Source organism: Typopeltis vanoorti, chromosome 4, assembly GCF_054136105.1.
Source record: "Typopeltis vanoorti isolate ZY-2024b chromosome 4, IOZ_Tvanoo_1.0, whole genome shotgun sequence".
Classification (NCBI taxonomy): domain Eukaryota; kingdom Metazoa; phylum Arthropoda; class Arachnida; order Uropygi; family Thelyphonidae; genus Typopeltis; species Typopeltis vanoorti.
Genome location: NC_143552.1, coordinates 64,257,399 through 64,282,848, shown reverse-complemented (window position 1 = coordinate 64,282,848; position 25,450 = coordinate 64,257,399). Strand labels below are relative to the sequence as shown.

At 36.5% G+C, this 25,450-nt stretch overlaps 1 protein-coding gene across 3 annotated transcripts in view; it reads right to left on the bottom strand.

Annotated features, from left to right (window-relative positions):
* The window catches only part of l(2)gd1 (lethal (2) giant discs 1), a 473,445-nt gene that overhangs the window by 123,246 nt on the left and 324,749 nt on the right, over positions 1–25,450 (bottom strand). For all 3 annotated transcript variants that reach the window (XM_090391229.1, XM_090391230.1, XM_090391231.1), the window contains exon 19: positions 12,501–12,553. In XM_090391229.1, coding sequence (XP_090247355.1) covers positions 12,501–12,553 — 53 coding nt within the window. The remainder of the gene's footprint in view (positions 1–12,500; positions 12,554–25,450) is intronic.

The following is a 25,450-nucleotide window of genomic DNA, read 5'->3' as shown; positions in this document are numbered from 1 at the left end:
TCAAAGCTTACCATTAAGTCTGAGCTTTTTAGGTGGGCTGAATTTTTAACAAAGGAGGGAGAATTGTTTGTGAGGGTGGCTAGTAGCTTAGCTAAATGTCTAGTCAGTTTGTATGTGGGACTATTTATACTGTCCACAATTGGGTGTAAGGGTGTACCTTGTTTGTGAATTTTTGGTGCTCCATAAATCCTAGGTGTTTATACATGGAAGGGCTTGAGTTTGTTTACTGAGTCTTTGGGCCAGGAAGTGACTTTTTTCAATAATTTACGTGCCTTATTCTTTTGTGTGTTGGTGGGATTGCGATCTATAATTTTGTATGTTGACTGATCTTGTAACAGTGTCTGCATTTTGTTTTCATATTCTGTTGTGTCCATCACCATGGTTGCATTCCCTTTGTCTGCTTTTGTTATGATAATCTGGCTATTATTTATTCTATAGCTTTTTTACAGCAATGATTTCCTTATGCGGGATATTATTTTTGGGAGGCTTAGACTTGATTAGGATGTTAGCCACATCTAAACGTATGTTGTTGGCAGGTCGTATATTCCCCGTTCGATGGATGCCATTATTTCGGCTTTTGGAACTTGTTTGGGAGTCACGACAAAATTGTACCCTCGACTTAAAGCACTAGTGGCTTCTTTGCTTAAAGTGAGCGAAGATAAATTCACGACGACGAAGTCTTGTTGTCATTGCGGTCGTTGTATAGTGCTGCGTTGTTGAACTTATTTTGCTGTCGGTTTTTGACTATGTTGAATTCTTTTTTAGCTGTTGTGTCGGTGATGTTATCTAGGATTTCCCATAGTTCTGTATTCAGAATATTATATAGTGATTCACGTAGTGCATTGATGGTTGTATTTGAATTTGCTAATTCCAGACGAGTGGTGTTGATCTGTTCACATAATAGCGCTACAATTGCTCGTTTATAAATGTGTTGGGCGTTGGCTGAGTGGAACTTGTTTTTGATTTTAACATAGTTCGGTATTAAATTGGTGTCTCGACACCTCTTTAAGAAGGCTAACCTGTTCAGTTGCCGCACCAATTTTAACTTCCATTTACCATATTGTCGTGTCTTGCGTACGATATCGTCTCCGTGAAGAATCCTTAAACGTGTGGACAGACTTATGTGTTCATCGTACATGTTGTTTATTTTTGTTTAACTAGTCCGTTGATTACACCATGTTGTTATAGTCTCACATATTGTGACAAACTGTGTTTTTTGTGCTCTGAAGATGCTGGTTATAACACCAGAGAAATATCAGCAATAAGTTAATAAATTAATTATTTACTTATTTTTCTGTGTTCTAATATATACCGTTAAAAAATAAACAAAATGCATAACTACATTCCAAGGGTTAAGCGAGTAAATAGCATAGGAGTGAAATGGATGAACAGTGAAATAAAGAAAACTCTATTAAAATTAAGGGGATAATAAATCCCACATTGTTTTAAAACCGAATAAGAAACTCCTTTTACAGGCACGCTTTCCTCCATTTCTAAGCTTCTTCAACAACCTCCAGAATATCTTACACCTTCTTGATATTTATTTTCTATGTTCTTACCAAAGTCTTCCCATGACTTTTGTTAAGCTAGTTTTACACAGTGTTTAGCTTCTTACATTTGTTTCTGTATTCTCTAAGAGCACAAGCTGACTTATTTTTCAGAAACTTTTGATATGCTTTCTTCTTTTCCTTCACTGCCTCTTTAACTTCCTGTGTCCACCACGGGGGTTCTGATTTTTCTATCCTTGCAGACAACCTCACTACATGCCTCTCTGGCTGCATCAATCAATGTTTTCTTCAGGATTTGCCATTGACTCTTCAAGGTTTGGTTCCTATTCTCGAACTCTTTCATTTTTTTCTTCAATAATGCTTATGTCTTTTAGTCTACAGTTTACATCTCAGAGCTGCTCAACTTTTATTTGCTTTAAAACTTTCTTACATGTTCTTCTTTTCTGTATGAAATTCAATTTTATCCTACTCAAGACTAAATGGTGATCACTTCGAATTTCAAATCCTCTGTACACTCTAGTGTCCTGCACCAGTGGGAAAACATCACTATCAACAATAACATAGTCAGTGAGACTTTTCTTATTCCTAGCGTCTTCTCTCCATGTGAATTTGTGTACATTTTTATGTTGGAACATGGTGTTAGTAATAACCAGTCCATGCCTTGAGCAGAAATCCAACAGATATTTGCCATTATTATTAGCTTTGCTCTTTTCTCCAAATTTTCCCAAAATATTTTTGAATGTCTCACAATCATTTCCTACCTCTGCTATTTAGATCCCCAACAAGGACCAACTTTTCCTTTTTCATTGTGTCAGTTGCTTTCTCTGAAGCCTCAAAAAATTCCTCCACTTCTACCTTAGTAGAACCTTCTGTGGGACCATAAGCACAAATAAGTGTCATTGTCCAGTTCCCCATTCTCATATTTGCCCACATTACTCTACTTGAGACTGACTGCCATTCGAGAAGATTAGCATTTTTTGTGTTCAATACTATAGCTACACCTTGTTTTCCTTGATTGTCATTGCCTGAATATAACATTTTGTATTTATTGCTCAGAAAAATCTCACCAGATTTTGTCTTTTTTGTTTCAGTTACCCCTATTATGTCAATCTGGTACTTATCCAATTTCCTCAGCTAGCTCCATTTCTTTGCCATTCAAGCTTCTTATGTTGATAATACCAATCCTGAACTCTGGTGACGAGTTGGAGTGTGTTTTAAGATTTGTTCCAGTAGCTGAATTTTTGCTATTTGCCCTGGTTCCCTGGTGAAACAATGGGGTCCCTTGTTTAACTGGGTGAAGTCCCAGCCAGCATGCAATTCTGACATGTTGTACAATCATTTTATATTTTAGTTTAAGCCAATAAAAATGCAATTTGGTCGGCTAAATCCCAAATTGCCAGCCCATCCTCGTTTGTTCAGTATTCAGGCAGATACCTAACAGGGTGCACAACGAGAAGGTGAGGATTGGACATTAGGTTAGAAGCTCGGGTCGGTTCTCCACATTCCTTTAAAGGCAATGTGGAGGTCTCCTCTCAGTTATACAGCTTTGACCCTTAAGCACCCTGCAGACTGAAATTTAGAGGGAATGTTGCTAGTGTTACAATGGCTGCACATCGTAGTGCTACTATGATAAGAATTACTCTAACATACAGGGATAGGGAAGTGGTTGTGCCATGAATAAAGCATTAGTCATACCACACTTGGACTATTCTGCTTAAATCTGGTGTCCCTTTGTTTTCAGCGTGATGTGGAAACATTGGAGAGGGTCCAAAGATGAATGACTAAGACAATACCAGGACTCTGGAATGTTGGCTATAGAGAGAGGCTGAAGGAATGTAAATTCCCAAGTTTGGTGGACAGGAGGAAAAGAGATGATATAATAGACACATTTAAGTTTGTGAGGGGATTTTATTATTAATCCAGATGGGATTATAAAACGATTAGAAGATGAGAGGGGGAAAACCCCAGAGGTTATCCCTCGAAGTAATGTAAGAGTGTGATGAAGAAGGATGCGAGGAGTAGATTTTTTACATGGAGAATTTTGAGTGAATGGAATGCATTACCGGAATATGCTGTTAATGAGTGTATGGGTTAAAGGGGTATATGGGATGTATGGAGAGATAGCACCTTAGTATCAATGTCAGCCGCTGATCTCAGGGTCAGGATGTTGGGCTCTGGTCCTCACATACACTCAACTCTCACTTATGGCTCCAAGAAGTTGGTAGTGCACACCAGCGGCCACACCCCGATAAACCGCCTCAGCTGGCGGACTAAACTTAGTGAGGGTATCAGCAATAAAGAATGCTGTAAATAGGGAATGTCACCCTTTATGTGCAAGAAGTCTGGAATGGTCAAGATGGCAGAAGAATCAACACTGACTGATCAATGGCATCAAGGGCATGACAGCAAGATGTGCAGCACATCGAGGGCACACTCCTGACATCTAAGGGACTTGTGGCCAGCCATCGTGGAAGAGATCGGAGCCTCACCACATATTTATCCATTGTCAACCATGAAACACACCATGTCACAATATGAAGTTAGAGATGTGGTTGAGACTCCTGTAACCATCAGCTCTTATAGCTACATAGAAGAAGAGCTTGAAACCGGGAATTGTAAGACAAGAACTACTAAGGTAGTGTATGAAGATAATATCCCAAACCCTCCAGGGAGGATATTCTCAGATGTCCCTTGTCTGAAAACCAGGAGCAATCTCTTGAAAATAGTAACATGGAACATCAGAACACTCTACGAGGTAGGCAAATTAGATAACCTACTCCAGGAATTAGAAGTGATGAAGGCCGATATTGCAGGTATCAGTGAAGTGAGGTGGACAGATACAGGCATAATAAGAAGAAAAAATCACACTATAATCTACTCTGGCAGCGACTTACACCTTAATGGAGTAGCGCTTGTCCTAAGTAATAGAATTGCAAAGTCTCTACAGGGATATTGGCACATAAATGACAGAATCATAACAGCCAAAATAACTGCACAACAATTCAACCTGTATATTATCCAAGCATATGCGCCAACCCAAGATCACCCAGATGAAGAGTTCGAACAATTTTATGAAGACATCCAAACTGCAATCTCCAGTGCTAAGTCAGATGATGTTATTATAATGATGGGCAACCTAAATTATATGTGGAGTAGAGACATGGACACTCTCCAATCTGAGTGTGAAAAAACTGGAGGCCTCTGAAATGTGGATGCTGCGAAGAATTATGAGAATATCATGGAAAGACAAAAAGACAAATGAAGAGGTACTAGACAGAAGCGTAAACAGGAGCCTGATGAAAGAAATTAAAAAGAGAAAAGTCAAATATTTTGGACATATTTTGAGACATAACTGCCTACAAAGGACACTTCTCAAAGGAACTGTTGAGGGAAAAAGAAAGAGAGGAAGACAAAGACTGGAGTGGATGAAAAATATAGAAGACTGGATCTATCTCTCATATGAGGAATGCAGCAGAGAGGTGCAAAATAGGACATGGTGGAGACACATGGTAGTCAATCTCCAGGAAGAAGACACCTGACAGGACAGGATGATAAATATGTTGTCAGTTGAATGAACTTTCCACGATGAGTTTGCTGACTCCATGGAGGGTGTAGTAATAATAATAATATCAAAATCATCTCATGACTTCTAATTAGCTACTTTTTTTGTAATGCTTCTTGCATTTTTCTCTATTTTTTCAGGGCATATGCTGAATTACTAGCAACTATCAGTATGTTTCCTTTTTTTCCAAGACTGCCTCTTTAAATTTCTGAGTCTGCCATGCTGTTCTGATTTTTCTATCCCTGTAAATAAATCTTACCTTACAGCTCTCTGCTGAATCAATTAATGTTTTTTTAAGCCTCCCAATGATTCCTTAAGGTTTGATTATGTTTAGGAACTACTTCATTTTTTCTTTAATAATATTTGTATATTTGAGTAGTATACAGTTTACTTCTGAAACCAGTTCCACTTTGATCAGCACATTTTAAAACTTTTGTACATACTTTTATTTTCAATATGACATTTGTGATCATTTCCTATTTCAAATCTCCAGTATATTATTTATCATGAACCAGCATTAACATATCATTATCAATGATAACAATGAATGAGACTCAATATAACATAGCATGCTTTCATTGCTAAGAAGCACCCATGTGTTTGAATGAGCTGGCTTTGACCTGTGATCTTCGCAAACTTGAAATTTATAAACTTGGAATTCACCGAGATAACCCTATTATCGATAAATGGTTTAAAGTGTAAAGAATTAAAATATGAAGGTTGAAAAATACATGGCCAATGATTAAAATACCAGAAGAGGATAAATAATATGGGAAATAATTTAAACCTCAAAAAGGATAGAGGAATAAAAGTGATGTTGCATAATTACAGTATATGAACCGTTTCAACATGAAGTCATGTTTAGAAGTGTGCTCTTCACACTTCTGAAGACATACTTTGCCTTTGTGTATTTTTTTTAGCCTTCATATTTTAATTCTTTACAGTTATCATATTTAATTCTTTTGTAACTTATTCTTTTACGATGTTCAGTTTCTTATGCTTTAAACAATTTAACGATAATAGTATTATCTCAGTTAAATTTCAAGTTTCTGAAGATAAAATTATTACATTAAGTACTCCCAGTCTGCCCCAAGGTATGTATCTCAAAATGCATTATCTACGTCATAACAGTTTTAATCATTAAATCACAGGTCAAAGCCAGCACATTCAAACACAGGGGGTGCTCCTTAGCAAAATAAGCATGCTGTGTAATACTGATTTGAAATTAGAAGAGCTACATGAAAAAATTTCAGATATAGTATATCATCTCAATGAATGAGACTTTTCTTGTGTCTTCTCTGAATGTGAATTTGTGCACAACTGTATGCTGAAAATGGTATTGGTGATGAATAGTTTATGTCTTGAACAGAACTCCAGAAAGTAATTACCATTATTATTAGCGTTGCTCTTTTCTCCATTTCTAAACACATTACTAAATGTCTGGTATTCATTTTCTATTCTGCTGTTTAGATCTCAATGGAGGATCAACTTTCTCTCTGTCAATTATCTTCTCTAATGAACGAAAAAATTCTTTCTGTCATTAGATGTGAGCAAGCATCTTTTGATGCTTGCTCACATCACTCCACTTGAAACTGGGTGCAATTCAAAATCTTCTTCGTGTTCGTTGTTCATCATTACCTGAATATAACATCTTGCAGTACTAATATAATATCCTGATCATCCCTGAGGGTACATGTCAGGAATTTCATGATGTTGATGAACATCTTATACTTGCTATTTGAAAAAATATCATATCACCAGATTTTTGTCTTCTCTGTTTCAGTAACACTATTTATATTGATGGAATACTTCTCAATTCCTTCTGACAGTTCCACTCATTTTCTATTGATACTTCTCATCACTTAATTGTTGAATTTTGCTGATGGTGAGTTTATTTTCATTTCAGTAAAATTATAGAGACTACAACAATGTTAGGAATAATTACTTCAATTTCCTGACGTTTTGATCTTCATATTAGGGTCATCATCTGGAGTACACACACACACATATATAAAGACAAGCTATATCATAGTTCAAAGAGTAAGCCAAAGTGACAATAATTTGATCAACCGTTATTCTACTGGCCTGACCTCATCAAAGCTATATTCTGTTTATAATATCATCATCAGAGAACAAATTCATACAGATAGTTTAATACAGCAAAAGTGGTGGCCTAATCCATAATTTAACATGAGTGTTGCTATATGAGAGTTAAGATTCCAGATCACTGTAAGTAATCTGGGACCTTAACTATAATAGTTCCATGACGACGATAGTGCATTTTTGTTTTCCACCAATTTTATATCAAATGACCTTTCAGCATCTAATTGAGTTCTAACTTCTGTCTTAAAGGTTAAGTAAAAACTGTAATGCTCTGTATAATGTCCTGTTTACATCATATGATTTGTAATATTTTGAACAGCTTTTTTTAATTGCTACACTGTCAATGCCTTTTTCATTCTGATCATCTCTGGCTTACCTGAGATGATCAGAATGAAAGCCGGTCTGAAACCAGTTTCTTCAACAAGTTTCTCTTCTACAATTTTTTTTAGCTTCTTCTCAAGTATGTTTGTATAAATCTTAACTGGAACATATGTAAAGATATTTCTCTGTAATTCTCACATTTTATTTTATTAACCTTTATTTATTAAGAGAAGAGTGGAGAAGATGGACTCATGAAGTACTCAGCCTGTCTTGATGGAAGAGAATCAATCATTATTTATTTACTTTTTTAAAGATAGGTACTTTGAGATTTCTACTCCAATCATCTAGAATTAAAAATTCTAGCAACGCTATCTGAATTATGCAGCAACTACAAGATATTTTAGCATTTCTGGTCAGGTGTGACTGCATTCTTCTTGAATATTTTTTACCACTGGTGTGTTACTAATTCTTTCATTTAACAATCTTTATCTATATAGATCACATATGAAGGAAAGTGGTATTAAATATGATATCGGAATTGGCGATGTTAATGTCAGCTCTTTGATTTATGCAGATGATGTTATACTTCTAAATAAATCTGCTACAAGTTTGCAAGATTCTTGACTAAACTGAATAACTGTTGTAATAGATATGGAATGAAGGTCAGCAATGAAAAGACAAAGACAATGAAAATAGGTAGAATCATTGAAAATGTCAACTGTGTTGTGAATGGAGAACCCTGTGGAACAAGTAAAACATTTCAACTACTTAGGCACGATTTTTAGTGAAGATGGTAAATTAAATAAGGAACTAGACAACAGAATCAACAAAGCTGGTATGGTAGGAAGTCAATTGAATAAATTCATATGGAATAAGAGAGAAATTAGTCGGATCACTAAATTAGCTGTATTCAAGACAGTGTTCAAACCAGTTTTAACTTATGGATCTGAGAGCTGAGTCAGAAGTAAAACACTTGACCAAAGACTAGAGACCTCAGATATGAGAGTCCTGAGAAAGATTAGAGGCGTGAACAGATGGCATCAATGGCAATATCATATTAAAAACGAGGATATTAGGAAAGAACTTGACATTGTCAGCATCCAGGAATGTGTTAGCAGAGCTAATCTCAGGTGGTATGGTTACTTAAACAGAATGGGCGAAGAAAGATTAGAAAAACAAGTGTTTTCTGCCAGGTTGGCAGGAAAACAATCCAGAGGAAGACCAAGATATAGGTGGATTGATTATGGTACAAGGTGCCTTAGACGATAGAAATATAAGATCTGATAATATTGGAGTCTCAACAAATAATAGACTGATTTGGAGGAAAATTGTAAATAGGAAGTTAGTAATGATGTAAATTTTTAATGTAGTACTATCATATCCTGAACACCCCTTGAGGGTACAAATCAGGAATCTGATGATGATGATAAAGTAATTATTCCAGACATCCAAAATATATTTATTCTCTTTATTAACCTTCTACGATAATCTTTCCTCCACTTCTAACCTTCATTTTGTTAATAGCTTCCAAAGTATTTTTTCATCTCCCTGTTATTTATCTTCCAGATTCTTACTAAAGGCTTCAATGACTTTTGCTATGTTTGAAACTGGTTTACTCTTACACACAACTTAGCTTTCTTACATTTTTTTTCCTCTCTATAATCACTTGGGGAGGGATGATAACTTACTCACACGGAACTTTTGATATGTTTTTTTCTCCAGGAATGTCTTGGATCTGCTATGGGGTTCTGATTTTTCTATCCTAGCAAACACTTCACCATATACCTTGTTGGCCAAAGCAATTGATGTTTTCTTCACAAAGTCTGCTACCAAGTCTCCAGATTTGGATCTTGTTTTCCCAACTCTTTCACTTTTGTATATATTTTCTTTTCAATACAATATTCTTTTCTTTCTTTTTTTTTTAACTGCTTAAAACTATATGGTAATCATTTTGTTTATTTTTTAACGGTATGTATTAGAACACAGAAAAATAAGTAAATAATTAATTTATTGCTGATATTTCGCTGGTGTTATAACCAGCATCTTCAGAGCACAAAAACACAGTTTGTCACAATATGCGAGAATATAACAACATAGTGTAATCAACGGACTAGTTAAACAAAATTGTAGCAGCAACACAAAGACTAGAGTCCTGATTTTGGAGGCCTCTATCTGAAAAGAAGTAAAAAAAAAAAAAAAAAGCAGCTATCACATAAGACTAGAGTCCTAAACAGAGAAAGAAACCGGTACTAGTTTTTTCTTAAGATGACTGTCTCCAGATTTTAGGCAAATTTATACAGCCATATTTGTTGAGATTTGGAGTGTGTTTCAGGGCTTTTGTTGCCTCTAAGAACACTCTCTCCGACTTGTAAGAACTTCTGTGCAGTACTTTTGTGTTCTTCCAGTTGATCCTGTGTGCAGGGGTACCCAGAATATGGTCTGCTAGGCCCGACTTGCTATAGTGATAATACTGGATGTATCTTTTGTGTTCGTTGATGCAGATGTTCACAGTTCTTCCTGTTTGACCGCAGTAGGCTTGATTACATGAGCAGGGTACTTCATACGCCCCTGGATGTGATAAAGGGGGAATGCTGTCCTTGGGTGAGCGGATAAGGGTTGCTAATTTGCTACACGGTCTGAATGTGGTGCATAGTTAATGTTTATTAAGAATTCTTGAAATCTTTTCGGATGCGCCTTTAATGTATGGGATGGTGACTATTTTGTTGTAGTTCTCTGTGGTGGATAGTGGGAGGGGTTTCTTACACCATGTTGTTATAGTCTCGCGTATTGTGACAAACTATGTTTTTGTGCTCTGAAGATGCTAGTTATAACACCAGCAAAATATCAGCAATAAGTTAATAAATTAATTATTTACTTATTTTTCTGTGTTCTAATATATACCGTTAAAAAATAAACAACATGTACGACGAACACATAAATCTGTCCACACGTATATGGTAATCACTTTCTATTTCATATTCTCTGTATACTGTTGTGTCCTGAACCACCAAGAAAATAACTATTAATAAAGTGAAAATAAGACTTTTTGTATGTCTTCTCTTCATGTGAATCTGTGCATATCTTTATGTTGGAGCATGGTTTTACTAATGATCCATTTATGCCTTGAGCAGAAATACAGCATGTATCAATCTTTTCTCCAAATTTTCCCATAATGTCTGTATCTGGGATTCATTTCATACTCTGCTGTTCAACACCGACAAACTTTTTCTTTGTGTCAGCTGCCTTCTCTAATGACAAAAAAAATCTTTCACTTCTGCCATAGTAGAACTCACTCAACAGAACTTAATGTGGGAGTGCAGGCACAAATAAGTCAACTGTACAATTCTTCAGTTTAATTTTTATCCACACTACTCTACTTGAAACTGCCTGCAGTTCAATTCATAGTTTATTTTTGTGTTTAGGATTGAATGCTATAGCAATTCCTTCCCTCCCTTATCACTACCGTATGTACCATCTTCTAATTATTATTTAGAAGAATATCCCCCAAGTACTTCTTTAATTCTTCTGCCAGTGTTATGTTTTTTTTTCCACTGATAGTGCCTATTATTCTGATGTTGAGTTTGTGTTTTTCACTTATCATTTTCATATTTTATTGTTCTTCTTGGTCTATCAAAACAGCAAGGACCTTGTTTACCCAACCAATGATAAACCTCGAATAGTTAGCCTACCCCAACCCAACTATCCTACTAACTGGGAGCATCACAAGAAGGTGAGGAATGAACATTAAGTCAGAAGCACTGGTTGGCTTGCTATGTCCAGTAATGAGCTATAACATCATCATCATCAAATTCCTGACATATACACTCAAGGGGTGTACAGGATATAATAGTACTTGGAAGTCGTTTTTTTTTCCCCCACTTGGTTAGACTATAATAAATTTAGTTTAATCCTTTATCCAAGTGTAAGCAAACAAAGTTTGTGCCTAAAGTATCTTCAGGACTGAGGCAACTCGTGATAAAGGTGGATCAAGCTCTCATCACCTCTGGGTCTGGCTCCCACTGACAAGACCTCAATAAAGATCGAAACCTTTGAGGTCTTCCATCAATTATATGTCTGCATGGAGATGTGCTTTGCATTATGGGAGATACTAAGACAAGTAGTGATGAGAGCTTGGTCCACCTTTACCACGAGTTGCCTCAGTCCTGAAGATACTTCAGGTGCAAACTTTGTTTGCTTACACTTGGATAAAGGATTAAACTAAATTTATTATATAATAATACTACATGAAAAATTTATATCACCACTAACTCCCTATCTACAATTTTCCTCCAAATCTATTTGTTACCTGTCAAGACTCCAATATTATCAGATCTTATATTCTTTCTTCTAAGACACTTTTTACTGTATCAATCCACCTTCTTGGTCTTCTTCTGGGTCTTTTTCCTGCCAACCTGGCAGGGAATACTTGTTTTGCTAATCTTTCCTGTGCCATTCTGTTTACATGACGATACCATCTGAGATTAGCTCTGCTAACTTCCTGGATGATAACAATATCAAGTTCTTTCCTAATCTCTTCATTTTTAATATGATATTGCCATTGATGCCAAGTCATATTTCAAATAAGTCATATATATGCCTTTGACACCTATGTGATCTATAATCATATAGCATGTAATTAATGTAAATATTAATTATGTAATTTTTTTTGTTAATGAAAAAATTAACTGCAAAATCATGTTTTGTTTTTCTTTTTTTAGATTAAGTTAAGTCTAACTTTTCATTCTATGAAATAGATCACCTGGGAATCTATATACCTATATCTTACACTCTGAATGCATGTGTATAGTTTGAATCGCAATTTTTTCTATGATGTTTAAAAATATCTTAAAACTTACAATCAAAGATCACAATTATGATTCAAGGTGATTTATTTATTATACATTTCCTCGCGTATTATTTTTTTACTGCTAAATAATTTTTGTATAACAGACTTATTAAACTCATAAGGAATATTCTTTACTATAAAAGAAAAAGACATAACTTACATTTGGAAAGGGAAATTCAATCTTGATATATGAGTCAAGATCATCTGGTTTACCTATAAGGTTAAAACTTGATAGAAATATGTATTTTATTAAAAAGAGAAACAAATAGCCTAAAGGTGTCAAAACAATAAACCTCTAATATGCAAGCTGAAACTATCACTTTGCTTATCAGGTACATGAAGTAGCTTGAAAATTTACATTTGTTTTCTAGAACTCAGTTTTTAGATTATTATTATTATTGTTGTTCCGGGCAACTCCAAGGAGTCGACAGACTCATTGAGGGAGGCCCTAACATCATGTCAAGAACAACTATTCGACATTCACACAGTATCTATCATACCTTGCCTTGAACTCATTCACGGTCGTAGCACTCACAACAGACTCTGGAAGCTTATTCCACTCATTCACTACTCTCCAAGTAAAAAACCTAGCTCTAACGCCCTTGTCAACCAAGCTCTTGCCCAGCTTCCATTCATGGCCCCTAGTCCTCCCACCACCAGTCATATTTTCAAAAATATCTTCTGGATCAATCTTATAGAAACCCTTCAGTAATTTGAATGTCTCAATCATATCACCCCTCCTTCGCCTATCGACCAATTTCTGCAACCCAGAAATCTTCAACCTATTCTCATAAGGTTCATTCCACAGACCTGCTATCATCTTGGTCACTTTATGTGACCTTTAGGCACCCACAGTACTAATGTGCTATAGGTTTTCAACCATTTATAGGTAAGATTGCCATTTTAAAACATGATAGGAGCATAGTAATATCACAATGACACAAAGTTCACTTCTTGTGCTTTCTTTAATGAAAACAACTTACAGTGAAAATAAACAGACCTTTGTAATTTTATATATATACTGGGGGGGGGGGCTTTGCAGTTTGCATCATCTGCAAACAGTTGTATATCACCAGTTAAAACAAGGCCAACATCATCATTAATATATAAATTAAATAACAGTAGTGCCAAGACAGACCCATGTCACACGACTAGTGACTTTCCTCTTCTGAGATACTGTATTTCTATACACAACTTGCTGATACCTATCTGAGAGCCAGTTGCCTATCCAACTCACTAATTTATCATCTAATCCCATCTGCTTCAGTTCAGTTACCAATTTGTGGTGTGACAATCTATTAAAAGCTTTGGCAAAATTAAGTATAATTTTGTCAAACATATTGTATTGTATTGTAAATGTATTGGACAAGGGCGATACATATACCTTGCAGACACCAAGTGTGGTGTCTGTAAGGAGTTTGAGTGTGTTTAAGAGGACCTCCCAGATGAGTCTTTGACTCCATGAGGTCTTGTTTAATAATAATGATAATAATAATAATATACAGTGGTATATGTATCACCCTTGTCCAATACATTTGTCACCTTCTTATAGTACACAAGCAAGTTGATAAAACACAACCTCCCTTGAACAAACCTATGCTGACAAGCACAAAGAATATCTATGTTATTACCCCACTTTTGTATCCTCTCTTTCTCTCACAAACCTCTCCAATGCCTTTAACTACAACTGCAGATATACAGATTGGCCTATAATTTGCAACCATAGCTTTATAACTTTCTTTTGTAAAATGAAACAATTTCACATTCCTTCAACCCCTTTGGGACTTCTACTGTTGCAAGACTCTTGCTAAACACATACGCCAAGGCTGATGCTATCTCCTTAGAAAAATTCCTTAAGATAGGAAATAAGAGTTAATGATATATCATTAACTCCTATTGCCTTACTGACATCTTACTAAACTCCTCACATACGTCTTGCTTGTTTACTACTGTCTTCTCCCATTTCATTCTCTACACTTGAGATTCTGATTTCACACTGAGATTGAAACACATTGATGAACAGCTCACTGAATACCTCGATTATGTCCTCTACAGCAGTTACCAATCTCCCACTCTCATCCATTAACATCATGTTACCATAATTATTCTTCTTTCTACTTGCAACATATAGAAAAAAACTCTCCAAATCTTGGCTTGATTTGCAAATTTCTGCTCATAATACACTTTTGTTGTCCTTACCAACTGAGTCACTCTCCTGGCCTGTTCTTGGTATTCTTTGTGCAACAACTGATTTACCATTAATCATTTTGTGCTGCCCAAAGCCCTTTCGTTCAGATTTCATTCTTCACCTCTCATTCATCCATCTGACACCTGCCCTATTCAGCTTTCTGACTTCGTAATACATTCACACACTGATGCTGTTAAGTATTTTTACATTGCATACTCTGATGAAATGATGAGATTTAAAACTCTCAATCCTCACGTGCCTTCCTTTATGTACTGCTTAATATAGTTGTCTGTCAAGAACTCAACAAATTCATTTTCCTTATTCCCAAATGCTCCACCTATACTGTCATAATTAAAATCACCCTTCCCTTGGTAACTAATCCAAGTTGCTTATACATTTCTTCCTCATCTCCCTCCACATTCTCTGGTCTACAGCAACATCAAACTAAATATCTCTTCCTGTCAACCACCACCTTACACCACACTGCCTCAAAACCATTGCTGCTATTTCCATCTTTCACACTTACCTTATGTTGATATAACTTCCATGCTATCATCAGCATTACACACCCCTTCCATTCTTTGCTTTCTATCCTTGCAAAAAACACTGTAACTTTCCATTTCTATTCTTGTCAGGATATCATCTTCTACATTGTAATTTTCTGAAAAATAATAGTTATGAATAGCCAACATATAAGCCTTTCTACTATGATATCATCTTCATTCAACCAAGTTTCACTAATTCCAATGATTTTTGGGTGAATAAACTCAATCAGCGAAACAATTTCTGATAAGCCTGGTCTTTCTAAAACACAGTAGTTCACTTTTAGGTCTATAACCAGTCCAATCTAAGCCACTTGTTGGTTGTGATTTCCACACTATACCTGCCCATGCCTAATCACCTTTATCAATACTTACCCTTATGTACGCTGAGTCTCAACTATCCTACTTGCATCCCGATCATGTCAAATTCTATGCTGATCATCCCCATTCATGCATTTCTTACTACTTCTAACATGCAATCTCCCTTTGCCATGTCACTCTGTCCACCTGGGCTCCCCTTGTTTCTCTGGTATTCCTATCCTAGTAATATTATTTCCGATGTTGAGCACTTTGGTCTCTTCCATTCCATTCTTCCGATCTTTCACTTCACCTCTTACTACTGATCTCGTACTTACATCATTCACACACACACTGTACTTCCATCTAGCAACAGTTTCTCTTCAGTTCACTCACTCCAAAGCCATTCAAATGCAGTCTGTCACCGCTGTATAATTTCATTCTTCTCTCAAACTGCACCCTTTTCCTCACACATCTCTGTCAGCATACCATTCATGATACTTTTTTTTGTTTTGAATCATCATTGTCACTCCATGGCAACACACTGACTTTTCCTACTACACTGTTATCTTTCACTCTCCTCAATGACCTCCTGATATTTGTCCTTACATTCTCCTGATGTCCCCTTAAATCATGTCTCCCACCCATCAAAAAAATTGTTATTCTAGCTGCACCCCCAGGGTTCCCAGCTGGTCTCCCTCCCAAGTTGACCTCCTGATATTTGTCCTTACATTCTCCTAATGTCCCCTTAAATCATGTCTCCCACCCATCAAAAAAATTGTTATTCTAGCTGCACCCCCAGGGTTCCCAGCTGGTCTCCCTCCCAAGTTCCGGGCTCAGGTTTGCTTAAGTGATTTGTTGCTTTGTTGTATGATTATATCAGGTGATGTATACTGGATGGACTACAATATCATGAGCTAACAGCTAAGTCATCGTTTTAATATTGATTTAATGATATTTTGATAAGTACCGATTGCAGTAATCTTGTGTATGACTAAGTGTTTGAGTGTGTCTATTTTTGATATATTTACACCATGTATGATAGATAAATGTATTATTCATGGTGCCGAAGCGAATGAGAACAATGGCAGCCAAGACATCATTGGGTATGGGGTTTGCGTGGGGGAATTTGTGAAATGTGGCATGCATGCATGATGTATTTGTTACCTAGTGAAAATGAATTGTGGTATGTGAGTTGCAGTGGAGACAGAGTGTATCGTAGATGTTTTACAAGCCAGAAAAGCAAGACTTGTTGGAAGTGAGAGAATAAAGTAGCAGAAGTTAGCACTGAAAGAAATGTGAAAGACAGTATAAATAAGTGACTGAAGTAGCAGTAAGATAGCATACACAAAAATTAAACTGACAAACTGTAAGATAACGAGCGTGATAGGAGCAAGGATGAAATTGCAATTAACCTGGTAGAGATAGCGAAGAGAAGCAGAAAATAACTCAGGATATGACAGTGGAGTTGGCAACAAGATGAGATGAGGAAATTGCAGAAGAGATTAACAGGTATGTGTGGCAGGAAGAGGAAGGCTGGAATAAAAGAAGGCAGTGTGCAAGAGGTGTCCAATGATTCAAGAGTGACTATGTATGAGAATTCTATTATTAGAGGTGTGGTAAATGAGAAGGTATATAAGATTTGCTTTTCTGGGGGTAGACTGAGCAAGAGAGTCGATAGTGAAGTGAATGTGGCTGAATACTTTTTTAGGAGGTTTTTTTTTATCCTCCTCCCCCAAAGTTCAAGATATACATTATGTTGAGCATGATATTGGTAATAATGTTTGCCAAGTAAATATCTGATCCTTCTTTTAGTTCATTTTAACATGGAAAAAGACTATTGCTGAGTCACTTAACAAGTGTGTTAAAGCTTATACAGGATCATATCCCTTCTACCTATTTCTGCATTCAAGATCTAATTAGCTTCCCCACAACTTTTTCAAAGGTAGATACTTTTGAGGATATATCTTTGGAATGATTACCAACAAATTACACAATAACCACAGTAATTAACTTTAATGAAAGTGCAGATATTTCATACAGAATATAACAGTACATCATCAGTGTGTAGAAACAAGCAAATCAAAGAACAGGAATACAAGGTACATACAACAACGAGTTTACCAATCGAAAACAGTTGCTATGAGCTAGAAATTAATATACTAATATAAAATGAGAATCTCCCAAACTTTTCAGAGAGAAAGAGACAATCGTTCAAATTCAAGTTAGGCTGATATAAAAGGTCATCTTCTATGGAGAAGATGAGCTTCATCCCACCGGATACTGTGTTTGGTGTCAATACCAAACACGAACATATTTGACACGAGCATCTACACACTGTTGATGTACTGTTATTTTCAGTATGAAATATCTGTACTTTCATTGAAGTTAATTACTGTGGTTATCATGTAATTTTTGTTTATAGTTATGATGCCACAGGTACCTTTAAAGATTAGATTTTGGAATGATGATCAGCATTTCAAAGATAGGGCCTATAGCTGGATCACATCAGTTCAAGCTTATTCTTTGTGCAATAGAAATATTTTGTTCCCCATCCACTCTAACATCTTACATGATAAATAAACAACTATATCAACTGTATTACTAATTCTATAATACGTTTTTTCCTTCTTCTTTCTGTGTATTTAAATTATGTAAATTTCTGAATAAATTAATTCTTCAAAATTTTCAGTTATATCTCAATACAGGGAATGTATTTCATATATCTGAATTTGAGATATTAGAGACAATAAATTAACAAACATATTATTATGATTATTTGGTAATGTACATGGAGTCAACAAACTCATCGTGGGAGGACCACTCAACCAGTAACATGTCTATCATAATGAGCTTTGAAGTTATTTACACTTCCTGCACTCACAATGCACTGCATTCCACTCACTACAATTCTCCATTTAAAAAATCTACTCCTAACGCCCCTCTTCACCACATCTTTATATACTTTCCAGGGAGGGCATTTTGTTCTTCCCATCTTAGCATCCACTCTTTTCCTTTTATCCGCCAACCACTGTAATCCACATTCTCTCAAATGCTCTTCATAACCAACAAAGTCTTGATATCACTTTGGTTTGTCATTAGAGTCTGTCTAGTGTTTCCACATCACATTGAAAATTAGGTGACCAAATCTGAGCACAATAGTACATATGTAGTCTGACCAAAGCCTTAAAATAGAGGCACTACCACCTCCTTATCCCTATACATCAATGTACTTTTTATCATAGCAGTCTTTGTAATATGTGTGATGTGCCTTTGGAACTTCAGCCCACTGTCCATAATCACTCCAAGATCCTGAATCTCATCCACTTCCTGTAGTACAGTGACACTATTACGTTTGTAGCCTTATATCTCTGTATCCCAAAGTGTAATACCTTGCATTTATTAACATGAAAACTGCAACCCCCACTCATTTGTCCAAGCTAAAAGTCTGTTCAAATCTTCCTGTAGAGAATTATCAGCACTACTCCTGATAATTCTACCAAACTTTGCATCATCGGTAAACATTCGAAGATCCCCAGTCAATCCACATGACATATCATTAACAAATAAGTTAAACAGTATGGAGTATCATTCAGAGATCCAATCTCTGATCCATCTAACCAATATATTATCTATTCCTATCTTTTGCAACTTATATACCAACTTATGTGGTAATCTATCAAATGTATTTGTAAAGTCCAAGAATATTAGTGTATATGATTCTTCCTTATCCAACACATTCGCCACCTTATCATAAAACATAAGCAGATTGCTGAAACAAGACTTGCCCTTCACCAACCCATGCTGACCATCATAGAGAATCTTATGTTCATCAACCCAATTCTGTATTCTATTTCTAACCAATTTTTCCAACACTCTGATCACAACTACAAATATGCAATGCAGTCTATAACTGGAAACTTCAGTTCTTGAACCATGCTTGTGGAGAGGTATTATTTGCCTTCTTTCTACTCCTTATGAACCTCCACAATGCAAGACTTTCATTAAATAACCAGGACAAGGGTATGGCTAATTCTTTTGCACATTCTTTAAAAATACATGGTGATAAGTCATTCATTCCCACAGCCTTATTAACATCTTACCTGAGCAACACTTGACATACCTTCACATTCATTCACCTTTATTTCTAATAATTCTTGCCTCCCTTCAACTTGTTGCAAAGTATAATGCACACCACTATGATATACACTAATGAAGTGTAGGAAGTTTTTTCTCACTTGGTTAGACTATAATAAATTTAGTTTTAATCCTTTATCCAAGTGTAAGCAAACAAAGTTTGCACCTGAAGTATCTTCAGGACTGAAGCAACTTGTAAAGATGGACCAAGCTCTCTCATCACTCCTTGTCTTAGTATCTCCCATAATGCAATGCACATCTCCTTGTGGACATGTATAATGCTATACATTAATGGAAGGGCCACTACCCCAGACTGGTTTTGACCTTTGTTGAATGTTCAAGTACAGGTCAAACTCCAAAAAACTCAGTGTTGTTCTTCTCAGTAACAGGCTCACCCTATCACTAAGAACTCTCAGAACCGGTTGGCTCTACACCGTGGTGGGCTCACTTCACCACCGAACAGAGCCGCTCATTTGCTCATATCTCATCCAAGGGGTAACAGCAACAGCTGTGCCTCGGTTAAAACTTCACAGGCTACAGCATTACATTCATTACACTCAAACCAGCAACAGCCAAGCCTCAGTTAAAACTTTATGGGCTACAGCTTTGTCATTCATCACCTAAGCTTCCAACCAGTTTCGACCTTTGTTGAGGTCACGTCAATGGGAGCCAGACCCAGAGGTAGTGATACTAAGGCAGATGCAATGGAGAAGTCATATTTACCTATACGAGTTGCCAAGAGGTGTCTCACCTATTATTAAATTACTCTGGATTTAGAGAAAGATGTTGGAAGTTTTTTCCACTTGGTTAGACTATAACAAATTTAGTTTAATCCTTTATCCAAGTGTAAGCAAACAAAGTTTGCACCTGAAGTAACATCATCACAAGGAGATGCACTTTGCATTATGGGAGATACTAAGACAAGGGGTGATGAGAGCTTGGTCCACCTTAACCACAAGTTGCCTCACTCCTGAAGATACTTCAGGTGCAAACTTTGTTTGCTTACACTTGAATAAAGGATTAAATTAAATTTATTATAGTCTAACCAAGTGGAAAAAAATTTCCAACATCTTTCTCTAAATCCAGAGTAATTTAATAATAAGGTGAAACACCTTTTGGCGACTTGTATAAGTAAATATGACTTCTCCATTGCTTCTGCCTTAGTATCAGTACCTCTGGGTCTGGCTCTCACTGACAAGACCGCTATAAAGGTCTAAACCGGGCTGGGTAGTGGCCCTTCCTTTAATGCATAGCATTATACATGTCCACAAGGAGATATGCTTTGCATTATAGGAGATACTAAGACAAGGAGTGATGAGAGCTTGGTCCACCTTCACCACTAGTTGCCTCAGTCCTGAAGATACTTCAGGTGCAAACTTTGTTTGTTTACACTTGGATAAAAGATTAAACTAAATTTATTATACACTAATGAAGTGTTTGTTAAATAATTGCACTATGTCATCTGCTATGGTTACTCTGCTACATAACTATTCACCAGAATCAACCTGCCATAATCAGTTTCCCTCTTGCTTGCCACATAGCAGAAAAATTCCCTTGGAATTATCTTTGACGTGGCTGGCCAATCTCCTTCATATTTTACTTTTTCTTTTTTAACCATGCTTGTCACTTTTCTGGCCTGCACTTTACATTCCTCATGCATCTGTTTACTGCAAAATAAGAAGGTATCTGACATTTTAGTGAGCTTAATGCTCTTATTAAATTTTATTTCCCTTTTTTGCAGATGGATAATATGAGTACTCTGCTCCAATAATCTGGTTGGCCTTCTGAATTTTGTACCTCCATATTTGAGCATTTCTGGTCAAATATCATCTGCTCCAGCTATCTTTCCATATTTCAAGGTTTTTAATCGCTATTTCTTCTTCAAGTATTGATATAAATACTTCCGATTGTCTTCCTCCTGAATGTTTTTTACTACCATGCTCTGACTTTTGTTTTGTTTTAATGATCTTTCAAAGTAATTACTCCAGACATCTAGCATATATTTACCTTCAGTTTTCATGTCTCTTTTATCATCTTTTATAGTATTCTTTCCTCAATTTCTATGATTTTCAATAGCCTAAAGAATATTTTGTCACCATCCTGATATCCATCTTCTATATTCTTGATACTTATATTTATTTCTAATATTTATTTTGAGACTGAAAGAATGCAATTTGTAAAGCCTTGTGAATAGAAGAATGAGAGGAAACAAAGATTAAGATGTATAAGTTAGTGAGTAGCTATTAGATTAATATTGAGATTTTTCATAGAACAGAGGGGAAACAAGAGCAGATCATGAGTATTCCTTGGAAGTTGTATATGGATGGTGTGAGCAAATTCTTTATATGGAGAGCAGCTGGTTAGTGAAATGTGAAAGAAAAGTGTCTTTCAAGTTTTCTAGAATCAGCAACAGATTTATTAAACCAGCCTAATGTTAATAAATATGGTTGTGTTAAACTTACTAAGATTTGGGAAACTAATTCTTAGGCCTCTCAGTCAAAAGCTAAGGCTAGCTAAAAACACCCACAGAGAGTCCCCTCATAGGACTTTAGGCTTTTTAGTCTAATTTTTTTTTTCTGTTTTGAGTATTTTTGTGTGTGCTTTTGCAATTTTAAGTTGTATCCATGATGTCTCTGTGATAGAGGCAAAATACAGGATCCAATATTTTATTGTTTCTCTGTGCAGTATTCATTCCATTAAACCTAATAATGAGAGATTAAACCAGCACATAAGCTTAATACTGCTCTCCACCCTTAGTCATCAATGGGACTAAATGTCACCATATAATGTTCTTAACCCTAAGTGGTATTATTATCAAAAATAACATGAGTTTTACGGCCAAATTTTCTAGTTGTAGGATTTAAGACCCACAATCCATTACCCAAGTTTCCAGAAGTAAAAACCCTACTTACTAGCACCAAAGATTCCACTAACGAACAACCCAGTTGACAAAGGCCTAGGAAAGGCTCCTATAGTCAGTAACTATTAACAGAATCAAACCTATAATTGTTTTTTTTCTACCCATCTAGCATCATGGCAGTTACCACAGAACTGCAAAGGTTATGCTACCAACTGGTTATTAGTGAAAATATATTTTATTAATAACCACCATACTGAAAAGTCTAATCACTGTAATTTAGAAGAAAATGTGTGGGTGAGAGAGAGATATTTGATATGATATATATATATATATACGAGGTGGTATCAAAACGTTTTGAGATTAGGTTTGTAACATGCCAAAAGGTGCTCCCTGTGACTGCACGCACAGTCACAGGGAGCACCTACCTTCATAAGTTAGTGTGCCAAAAGACATCGTCCTGTGTACATCGGGAGCTGTGCAACTGATGCTATTCTGACCACCTGCGTTACCACATCTGTGATTTCATCATGGACAGCAAATTAGAACAAAGAGCAAACGTGAAATTCTGGATGAAACTGGGCAAATCTGCTACAGAGACGTCTGACATGGTTCTACAAGTTTACGGCGAATCATGTCAGATTATGCTGCAATGAGTTGTTCGAGGTGTTTTGAGTGGCACGAGTGCTTCAAGAGCAGAAAAACATCACTGGAAGATGATGAGAGATCAGGAAGACCTTCAATGAGCTCAACCCCCAAAATTGTCGAAACCATTCAGCAACTTGTGCATGAGGATCGTTGGAGAACACTCCACAACACTGCTGCCATTGTCGGTGTGTCATACAGAACAGTCCAGCCAATCCTCAGGTGTGATTTGAACATGCGCCGTGTTGCTGCTAAGTTCGTCCCAGGAGCAGAAGGAACACCGCATCGAAGTCTGCCAAGAACTCCGTCAGCGTGCCGTGGATGACCCATCCTTCATGTCGAGGATCATTACCGGTGACGAAACTTGGGTGTACAGGTAAGACCCTGAGATGAAGCAACAGTCTGAGATGAAGTGAAAGTACAGTGGAAGAGCCCATCATCTCCACGACCGAAAAAGGTGAGGCAGGTCTGCAGCTCAACCAAGTGCATGCTCATCATCTTTTTCGACGTTTGCGACATTGTGCATCGAGAATTCATCCTCAGGGGCCAGACCGTCAATAGCGAGTTCTACTGCCAGGTTTTAAGGCATCTGAGGGAGAACATTCGGCAAAAGTGACCAGATCTGTGGCGCGCGAAAAACTGGATGCTCCACGACAACAATGCACCCTGTCACCGAGCTCTCTTCACACGTGAGTTTCTCACCAGAAACAAAATGATCTCACTTCCGCACCCACCCTACTCGCCAGATTTGGCTCCTGCAGACTTCACCCTTTTCCTGAAGATGAAGATCCAGCTCAAAGGTCACCGTTTTGACACCACTGCAGAGATCCAGCATGAATCGCAGAAGGTGCTTGATATGCTTCGAAAAGAAGACTTCCAGGACACATTCTGGAATGTGTGGCAAGAATGCTGGGAGCGCTGTATTGATATGCAAGGGACCATTTTGAAGGTGATAGTGTGTAAACGTAGATAAATAAAGTAATTTCTCGTAAACAGAGCTAGTCTCGAAACTTTTTGATACCACCTCGTATATATATATATATATATATATATACACACACACACACACATGCATGCACACACAGGGGAGAGTCAAGATGGCATCTAAATAAAAATATGCAGTGCTTTCAATAACCTAATTTTTTGTTATAAAGACAGATGCACCAATATGTTGGCAAAGTCACTGCTTTTATATATATATATATATATATATATATGACAGAATGATCATTGACTTGACTCGGTTAACATACATAGTTTTATGAAAAAAATTGAATGACTAGAACCGAGATTTAATTAAAAAGGTTTTAATATAAACACACTACTAGTTTCGGCCCTGTAACAGCCTTCTTCAGGTGACATTATAAAAGAAAAAACACTAAACATTGAGGGTTAAAAGACTATGAACAACATAGACAGTCTTTATACATAATTAGCATGAAAACGTTGTAGTTGTATTTGAAGCTGTTCTTTCATTTGTTGCATTGTTGGGAGAGTGCGTGCTTGCTGCATCACGTGAACGCCAGTACATGATTACAGCTGAGTGACTATCTGGGAGGTTGTAGCTTAAGTTGTTATTTAGATGAACAGGATTGAAGATGATTTCTCTCGATTCCACAATTTTTCACTCTATTTCGTCACTGCAACGGAAGATGTTTGTAGATTTTTCCCAACAGACTTTGTGACTTTGGTTATCATCATTAGGATTAGCCGAGAAAAGGATATGACTTGATAATGCACTTGCTCGCTGTCTCTTGTAAGTAATGTCTCTCATGTGTTCTTCCATACGCATTTCGACAGATTTGTCTGTCTGCCCGAAATAAGGAATATCGCAGTCACATAATATTTTATATACGCCAGGGTATTTGAGTTGATGATGACAAGGTTTTGGGTGGCTAATTAAGGAACGGATCTTTGGAAGTGGAGTGAACAAGGTTCTGATATTGTATTTTTTTAGAACTTTTGCTAATTTATGTGAAACAGTACTTATGTAAGGAATAGATATATTGCTTCTGAATAATTTCTGGAATAATTTCCACCTTGGGACATAGAGCCCGTTCTCTTCTTGATGATCCAAATGAACTGCTTACAGAAATAAACCATCTGAAAACTTCTTTCGAAGTTAATGGATATTCCAAGAAAATCATTAACAAATTCCTTCTTAATCCTCCTAGACATCACTCAGAAGAAACAAATAGATTCAAAAGCAATATATCTATTCCTTACATAAGTACTGTTTCACATAAATTAGCAAAAGTTCTAAAAAAATACAATATCAGAACCTTGTTCGCTCCACTTCCAAAGATCCGTTCCTTAATTAGCCACCCAAAACCTTGTCATCATCAACTCAAATATCCTGGCGTATATAAAATATTATGTGAACTGCGATATTCCTTATTTCGGGCAGACAGACAAATCTGTCGAAATGCGTATGGAAGAACACA